The sequence below is a fragment of the Mytilus edulis genome, chromosome 12, assembly GCF_963676685.1.
Source record: "Mytilus edulis chromosome 12, xbMytEdul2.2, whole genome shotgun sequence".
NCBI classification, from domain to species: Eukaryota; Metazoa; Mollusca; class Bivalvia; order Mytilida; family Mytilidae; genus Mytilus; species Mytilus edulis.
Window position 1 is genome coordinate 59,221,739 of NC_092355.1, and position 10,026 is coordinate 59,231,764.

At 31.2% G+C, this 10,026-nt stretch overlaps 1 protein-coding gene across 1 annotated transcript; it reads left to right on the forward strand.

The window, feature by feature from the left end:
- Positions 1 to 2,363: 2,363 nt before the first annotated feature.
- On the forward strand, positions 2,364 to 9,759 carry LOC139497364 (perlucin-like protein). The gene is made up of 6 exons (XM_071285576.1): positions 2,364 to 2,419; positions 5,025 to 5,325; positions 5,671 to 5,744; positions 7,146 to 7,230; positions 7,951 to 8,163; positions 9,659 to 9,759. Exons 2-6 carry the CDS (start codon positions 5,034 to 5,036, stop codon positions 9,664 to 9,666), a joined length of 672 nt encoding a protein of 223 aa, XP_071141677.1. The 5' UTR covers positions 2,364 to 2,419; positions 5,025 to 5,033; the 3' UTR covers positions 9,667 to 9,759.
- Positions 9,760 to 10,026: the final 267 nt, after the last annotated feature.

The window sequence follows — 10,026 nt, forward strand, 5'->3', positions numbered from 1 at the left end:
ATGTCATTATTAGTTTGTTGTTCTTTGGTCTTAGAAATTGATGTAAGATCAATAGTGTCAAATATGCCCTTATTTATAACAGACAAATCTTCATAATGTGTGGATAGTTTGGCACATAAGTCTCCATAAATATCAGATACAAATAAATCTACTCTGTTTCCATTAACAACTACTCTAGAGGAAGTGTGATAGAGGTTGATTACAAATTTAAGTGTTCTACCCATAGAACCATCTTTCAGTCTATTGTATACTTTTATACATGAATCTACTATAGCATTTTGATAGTCAACACCCTCCGTTGTTTTAAGTTTATAAGAGGTACTTTTTGCCAAGAGTTGATGTAGCAAAGTTTTGAACAGTTCATATGTTGAAGTACTAAATTCAATAACCAAGTTATTAGCCTTCCATTCTGATACCACATGTTCTTTGTCACAACTCACTTTCTTTTTCTCTAAAGCTTTTTGGTGGTTTAGATTATATGACCTAAGGACGTGTGTTGAAGGTTGTGCACCTAAAGAGCTTGTCGATGCACATTTCCTAATAATCATTTTTTCTGTGGCTTCCATTTTGAATTATTGACAGACAGACAAGTATATTGCTTATCACGATAACTGACTGCAGGTATTAAGTTCTACTAAGATATATATCTTGATGTAACAATGGAGAAAATGGCAAGTAGTCTATCACAATTGATCAGCTTTAATGTTTTGTAAAATTATTATTACGACTTTTTAGCAAGAATTTAAAAACAGTAACGATTATATGATGATTATATTCTCAAACCAGCAAAAGTCCTGCTTTGCCTTCACATCAACGCTACTTAAAACAAGTTAAAAGTCTAAAAAAGTCTCTTGACTAAAAGTTCCCATTTTGTTTTTGTTAAAAATGGTGGTCGTCTCGCTGATAAAATCAAATATATAGTTGGATATGTAGGACGTGTATGTACAAATTAAAAGACAATAGTTCGTTTAAAACACTAAAAGGATTGTCTCATCACTAAAAACTACTATAAAAACTGTGCTTGTGGGTGAATAACAACTTTAAAAGGTAAAAATTTGGTGCTCGATAAAACTTCGTGCTGCTTGCTGTACAGGTGACCGGAGTATCTTTACGTGAGTCTGCATTTATGTATGCCGTCATACGACAAAATTATTTTTATGTCTACCTGTGCGAATTTCAAACGCGCAATTTTACACCAGTAATGAAAACCTTCTTTCTTTTATGGGTAGACTTTACATAGATAAATTCAGCCGTATAAGAAAAGCAAAATGAGAATGTTAAATTTGATGTATGCCTTTTTGTGCTACTTTGTTACATTTGTTGTTTATGTAGTGATATTAAGATGATAACACAATATTGACTGTTGTACCCCTATTTTTGACATTTTTACTCTTTGAGTATGTTTGTTTTGTTCATGCATCGTTGACAATGTAATGGAATTTGATGCGACTGTCATACAAGTGAGAGGTTTAGCTAGCTATAAAACCAGGTTCAATCCACCATTTTCTACATTAGAAAATGCCTGTACCAAGTCAGGAATATGACAGTTGTTATCCATTCGTTTGATGTGTTTGGACTTTTGATTTTGCCTTTTGATTTTTGATTTTCCTTTTTGAATTTTCCTCGGAGTTCAGTATTTTTGAGTTTTTACTTTTTTTTTTGACCTGTGTGTAACTAATGAGTCTTATGTAGACGAAGCGCGCGTTGGTCGTGTTAAGTATGGACCTGGTACCTTTGATAACTTTTTGATTTGTTTCTTCTCTAAGATTTGAAAATCGATTATCTGCTGATTCTTAATACGAGTTAATATGTGTTTTTACTAAAGGTCGAAATCATGCACAACTTGAAAGGTGAAAAAGAAAAAACGCCACGTGTTCTTTTTTCTTTTATATAAAAATTAATATGGCAAAAAAAACCAAGCATTATAAAAAGATTTTAACAAACGAATCGTGGTGGTCATTTTTTGGGTGGAGGAAACGGGAGTGCACGAACATAACAACATATATTCTATAGGAAAAATGACATCCAAGTCAATTAAGATTTCAAGGACTTCGAACTCAAAACCGCAGTGCTGACCGGCTAATGACACAGTAATTCGACTACATTTCGGTTATGATCTGAAAACGGGTTCATGATATAAAATTAAATTATAATCTCTTTAGTTAATGCTGACGATTGCTTTTTTAAGAAGTCTTTTCAAGTAGAAATCAAAATGACATTTTAAGGACTTCCTAAGAAAGACTATTTTTTTTAAATATTAAGCACTTTTGAAGTAGAAGATAAATGGATAATTTTGAGAACTCTTAATGCACAATATAAAAGCACATGTTATGAACTTCCTTGAATAGATCTCTGCTCATAACGTCAGAGTAGAGACAGGAATCTGTTGGATAAAATAACTGGAAAAAATCAACATTACGTGAGTACTCGTTTATATGATTGTCCATTCTTTTTCACGGCATAACAAAGAGTATCCAAGTATTTGTTCATACATTAGTATAGACAGATGGGGAAACTTGGTTAAAAATAGCGCATAATTTCTAAGCCTGAACGACGGACACTTTAGAAAATATCAGAGGATGTTATTGTGAGTGGTTCAAATTTGAAGCTCGGTTTGACCCTTCCACGGACCTAACTATAAATATGAAAAATATAATTCATTAATGAAGGCATTGGTTTTTAAACTTATGTAGTATATTTGATACTCTTCTGTTTAAAACTGCATGCCCCCATTTGAATAACATAATGTCATCTTTTATTTCGTAGTTATAACAGAAGCTTAATATGTATTATGCATTAGTTACATCATACGTCAATTCTAAAACACATTGTCTCTCTAAATGTGTGAATATCGTGAAAAGTCTCATATTCGATTCATACTTTTGATATAAATAAAGGGGTCAATAATACGCCTACATCATGGGTTAGAGAAAAACTTTGAGGACTCAAACATTAATTTTTCGTACCGAACAACATATCAGCGAACAATTTTGTATTTTTTTTGACATAAATACTACAAATAAGTTCTTGATGATATCATACGTCAATCTACTTTCTGTATCGTACGCTCCAAGCAAAGTGAAATAGTAGATACATGAGATAATAATTCCATTTCTAATTCTCTTCTTTTTTTTTAAACAATTGAACCCCTTACTTGGTATTGGGAATCTCACGGATTATTGTTTCATCTCGTCTTCTTGTGAATGTCTAAGAATAAATATGTCTGTACTTTTCCCCTAGTAGCCAGATTACAACAATTCATCATTATTATGCGCTATATATTTTAACCCAAACTATTTCTCTGACGTCAGTCTATTATTTTGACAGTATATTATTTTTCAATAATTCACTGTCAACTGAAATTATTTTATATTCTAATTTACATTTCAAAAACTTACAATACATATGGTGTTCGAACTTACGACCTGTTTCGTTGATAATCAGAATAACCTTTTTTCTCTTTCTCAAATTTTATTGAAATATGTACAAGGAAAAATTTATATGATGACTCTTTTACATATTTATTTTTACAGGTTAAAATATGATACAATATTTCTGTATAGTTATCTGTTACTTAATAACATAATTGTCTTATAAAACAGTTCTTTCCTAGTACTTAAAATTCTTTTCTCAGATGAATTTTCCTAATAATGCTTTAAAATGATGTTCTAAACTGAGCAGAGCTTTAAGGAATTTCCTCTCTTTGAAGAAACCAAATAATTCATTACAATAAATTGCAAAACTCAAAATTCAAACCTTTCTTTATCTTAAAAACCAATCATTGTTTGGTCAAAATCAAGCGTGTGTACAAAGGGTTTATCATCATTGACATACAATTAAAAATAATCCAGAAATTCTGCTACGTTTGACATAAACATTTTTTATAAACCTTCCCTTGATTGTTTACGCACCAGACACGTATTATTATCAGACATATCACACTTTAAAAATTAATGTTTTAGAAACAAAACAAAAATCAGAAGAAGTACTTGAAATTTTAGCATTTAAGAGGCAGGAAATGTAAATTAGAAAGTTTTAAATGAAGATACTTTATAATTCATTTGGTGTCTGCTACAGAAATTAGTAAATTTACAAACAAAACGAGTAAAATCAAAGCGGAAACACATCAAACGATCGGATAACAACTGTCATATTCCTGACTTGGAATAGGCATTTTTTTGTTGTTGCAGAAAATGCTGTATTGAACCTAGTTTAATAGCTTGCAGTACCTCTCACTTGTATGACAATCGCATATGATTATATTATATTGACAACATTCATAACAAGTTTTATTACAAAATTGTAAGAGATCCTGTAGTATTCGAGAACTTTAATTGTGGCATAGGAACTTGTATATCTTCTACAGAAAAGAAAACATAATCTGCAGTTATCTCAAAATTGATTGTGGAATAAAAATTATTGTATGCTTAAAACATATAGAAAGAAATAACCTGTTTCAACGAGAAGAAAAAAGTGACAAAATATTGCATAGGTTACAGAGTTCCAACTCCGGTATAATGCGTTTCTCAATTAAAGACTTACGGCTATCGGTGAGATGGTTTTCAAATAAAACATTCGGATTATATATTTAAGACTAAAGCAAAAAATTGCCAAAATCAGGTTTATATTTACTATGTAACAACTATCGGTGAATATACTCTCTGATCATTGCATAATCAACCGGTAACAGATGTATGAATTGTTTTTAATTTTAATCTTCATAATAGTAAAGCCATTTACAGACCTATGTGATCCTGGCTTGCAATTATTAAACTGATAAAATTCTACTGTGAACTACAAAATGCATTCCAATTTTCAGATTTGAAACAATACAATCAATGTTATTTCATATACCTTAACACTGCCTTTTTATTATAAAAATAGTTTTATGTAATTTTATAGTAGCAACATCAGTTAAGAAACCATATGTCTGGTCTTTTTCTGGGGGAAATTAAAAAAAACAATGAAACTTGTTAACTTCTAATATATTTGTATTTTTCGTGTTTTTTTGTGTGTATTTGTAGCATCCAGTTATGTATAAAATATTCGTAGTCTTCCTTATATGCACAGGCAAGTTTGCTTTAACTATACGCATTCAAAATTTACCATGTTTTACTGATGAATCACAAACGGATTTGGAAGATACAAGAAAAGAACTTAAAACAGTAGATAATTACCTTGAAAAGACCGTTAAGATACTGACAGATGAGTTCCAGAAAACTCTCAATAGCATGAAGAGCCAATTGGTAACAATGCAAACCAACGTTAGCAAAATAGTTAAAAAAGTGGATACTGACCTTATTCTTATGTCGAAAGATTTGGAAGGTAAGTTTTAGGTAAAGCCATTCTAAACAACAAACATATATATAAAACACCTGAAACACTATCACATGTAATTATAATGATTGATTTTAACTAATATAAAATTAAGTGAAGCATCATAGAGAATACCTCTGTTAACCTAACTCACAACAGATTTTCAAAAAATGTGATACATGTGTTTGTATGTATATAAGGAAAGATTAGACTTAATCAATCTGACAGACCGATGACACGAGGAAATGATTGAGTGCCAAAATCTACAATTAAAAAGCATATGACACAAATAACCTCAAATTCAATTTCCGGTTTATACATTATCTGCCCTATATATTACATATACATATTTAGAAGAACAGTGGACGGAGTATCTAGGACATTGTTACTACTTTTCTTCAAAAGGTGGTCCCTGGTATGAAGCCGAGGTAAATATTGATATTTAAGATTTAAAAAATATTTCTAGAGGTGAAAAACTACAAGCCGTTCATCGAACGGTAATGGTTACAACTGCAATAATTCAATTTTCTACTTTATCATACTAAAATACATTGTTAGTTTTCTTCCGTTATCTCTTCCTAGTTTATAGAGGTAGGCAATGTATGCATGGGGTAAATAATCATGTAAATGCCACCTTATAACAACAATGAAAGAACAAGGCAAGTTGTAATAATTAAATCGAAAACCTCGAATTTGTATTATTGATCAAATAATATTTCGTTACATTATTATAAATCACTTAACACTTTTGTTTTTAGTTTACTTCCTTTAGAACATAGGAGATAGGACTCATTATGGCCTTTACTTGATATTTCATTTTGTTAATTTTAAACTTATCGCAGTCCTTTGAATTTCCTCATGAAAAAAATACTTAGGTAGATAAATAAAGGCAACAGTAGTATACCGATGTTCGAAATTCATAAATCGATTGAGAAAAAACAAACCCGGCTTACAAACTAAAACTGAGGGAAACACATCAAATATAAAAGGAGAACAAAGACACAATAAAATGCAACACACACAGAAACGAACTATAAGATAACAATAGCCATTTTCCGGACTTCGTTCAGGACATTTTAAGAAAAATATAGTGGGTTGAACCTGCTTTTGTGGCTATTCAAGCCTCCCACTTTAATTGCAATGTTTAATATAACACTAAAATGACAACATTACATCACAGGCTACAATACAAATACATGGAAGAACATACAGGACAGGGAAACATGCAAATAAACTATACAATAGAACATTACGACAAGCTTATAATCAAAGGTGTCAGGCGTAAAGATGAAAAGCATTAATGACCCAAAATTCCAAAACGTTGTGCCAAATACGGCTAGGTTATCTGCCTGGGATATGGAAATATTTTCAGTATTCAGAATTATTTATATGTTTTCGACCTTAAGAAAATTATAAAATATAAAAATGACCATAAAATTGATATACATGTTAACACCGAATAGTGACTAACTGTAGAATAATAACGAATACGTAAAACAACCTAGATTAGCACATAAAACAGCGCAGTTGAACACGTAAATTATATTTATGTTAAAATATATTCTGATATACCTTAACCCCCATCCTACATGCTATCCAATGTTCACTTCCTGCAAATAATGACTTTAAAAGCATTAATTGAACCAAAATCATTTGATAGAGATTTCAAATAATAAATGCTGTTTAACATTAAGGTAAAGGCTTGTATCAGGGGACTTGACAATTTTATGATAGACATAAAAATTTTAATAATACAAAATGAGAACGTACTTAGTACCTGGGATAGTATGAAAGTTCACTTGACAGATGTATTTTTCAATATTTTACAGCGACTTTGCAGGGATTTGGGTGGATATCTTGTAAAGATTGATAACTCAACTGAAAATGAATGGTTACATCAAAAAAGACTACACAGTACGTTTTTAATCGTCCATAACTCAGATCAATGTCTTACACAAATCGAACTTTCATATATTTCTACTGTCGATCTTTTTAATTGTAACTTTTAGTTGATTAAAATAGATCTCATTCGTACACACAAGTCTTCAATATTTGATCTCCATTTCCATGTTTAAAGAATATGTCAGTTAAATGGTGTTTTGGATGTTATACTAATAAATGATTAAAAATTATTTGGCATATTTATCAATCAGATAATTACATAACGATACAACAACGAGAAGACATCTAGGGCTAAACATTTGATTTTCACCTCAATATGAATTAAAAAGACAACATCGAGTTCATATACAATGTTTATATATTGTAAACATGTAACCAAATTTTCACATCGAGCAACAACCTTAAAACTGACCAGAATATACATTAAATCTGTCTTTATCTTTGAATGTTGAACATATTATAATAACCAGAAACTTTAAGTGTTCTTCAGTGCGATAGTTCTATAAAGTTCATTCAGATGCCAAGAAAGTATAACTAGTTAACGGTTAACAGGTGTTACAGTTAGAGCTTTTAATGTCAATTACTCAAATAATTTTAAAATTAGCATTTTAACACGGTCAACAATACATACTAGTATTTACTTTCATTTAAATCACCTTAACTAATAATGAAAGTTACAACTTTTTATTTCTTAAAATATATACAAAGAACGGCCTATCCTATGTTTTATAGAAAGTTCGGGGTACTGGATAGGTCTAACGGACTTAATTGAGGGAGAATGGCGATGGAGTGTAGACCAGTCACTTGCTACCTTTAAAGCTTGGACTAGTGGTCATGGTTCCAAGGGACATTCTGCTAATTGTGTTTCATTCAGTGGCAACAGAAATACATGGTTTGACACTGGCTGCAAAATCGGCTATTACTATATCTGTGAGAGAAACTTTTGTAAGTATTTTTTTATAATGTTTGTACTATTTAAATCATCGATTTATTTAAATGCAAGAAATGAGATATCAGCTTTACATTTGTCAAAGTATAGCTTGACACAATATAACATTATCAAATAGCCTTGCATGACTACCATATACTCTCAAGACATGGAAGAGACAATGATTGTTGTTTGCTTTCAGGTTATTTGATCTTTTAAACACCCATCAGTAACGCTCATATCAAAATATTTATAAAGCCAAACAAGTACAAAGTTAAAAAGCATTATGGACCAGAACTTCCAAACAAATTGTGCCAAATACGGCTATGGTAAGGTTATCTATGCCTGGAATAAGGGATTCATTTGTATTTTGAAAAAATCATACTTTTGTAAACAGGAAATGTATAAAAATGACCATACAATTGATATTCATGTCAACACCGCAGTGTTGACTACTGGGCTGGTGATACCCTCGGGGACGAAACGATAACCAGCAGTGGCATTGACCCAGTGGTGTAAATAGTTACCAAAGGTACAGGCTTATAATTTAATACGCAAGACACGCGCGTTTCGGCTCCATAAGACTCATCAGTGACGCTTGGATCAAAATAGTTATAAACACCAAACAAGTGCAAAGTTGAAGAGCATTGCGGACCCAAAATCCCCCCCCCCCTTGCAAAATGTGCCAAATACGGCTAAGGTTATCTATGCCTTGAATTAGAAAGTCATTAATATTTTGGAAAGTTCATACTTTTGTAAAAAACCTTTTTTTATAAAACTGACCATATAGTTGATATTCATATCAAAATCGAAGTGTTGACTAATAAGCTGGTTATACCCTCGGGAACGAAACATTCACCAGAAGTTGCATCGACCTAGTGGTGTAAATATTTATCAAAAGTACCAGGCTTTTAATATAATACGCCAGACGTGCGTTTCTGAATGTTTGGTCCTTGATATCGTATGATTACACGCTTTTGATACAAACCCCATTGTGCTTGGTCCAAATTCTTTCCCAAAATACAGATTTTCATGGTAGAGCATCTCCTGCGTAAACGAAAAAGAATCGACGAATTGATTTGCGTACACCCGTATAAGATTTGATGAATTATGGTATATCAAATGGACGTAGTCAGAATGTCCATCCATCTTTCTATCCATATGTCGAAACCATCGACAAAATTCAAATACGATTTAACTAATTCTCATGAAATTTCAAAACGTAGGCAAATTATTACTTTAGTATTGCTTTACTAAGGGAAAATTGGAAATTATTTGACTTATGTCGCACTATCTGTAGTATGCTACAATTCATTTCATTTGTAACGCATGGTGATACAGTTGTTGTAGATTAAATTTACATTGCATCGTATGCACTATGCTTTATCATTTGTGTGAAGAATAATCTTTTTCGTGCATATTCTGTTTTCAAATCAAATTGATAACAAACAAAAATTAACGTTTCTTGATGAATTAACATATTTCATGTTGAAATATATTTTTCCCCCACAGGTTACTGAACAGATTTGGTGTCGGTTCCGATAAGAGAGATATACGTTGCTGATCAAAGATGATTTTTTAATTTAAACTTCAAATAAAGAATGTATATAAAATATTGTTTCATGTAAATATCATAAACAAGTGTAGAAAATATCATATAGCAAAAGGTTAAATAACAAAATATCAAAGTACCAAGACCTTGTTGATAAATATTCCATATTTACTTCACAAATAATACACTCTGGTCAAAGTATACATTATGTGTTATAGTATCCTTTTATTTGTCGCTATGAGTACTACTTTTACTGTTTAGACTATTCTTGGTGATATCAATATGACATGGATGTGTACTTATACATCCCGTCATTTTGTTATTGTAC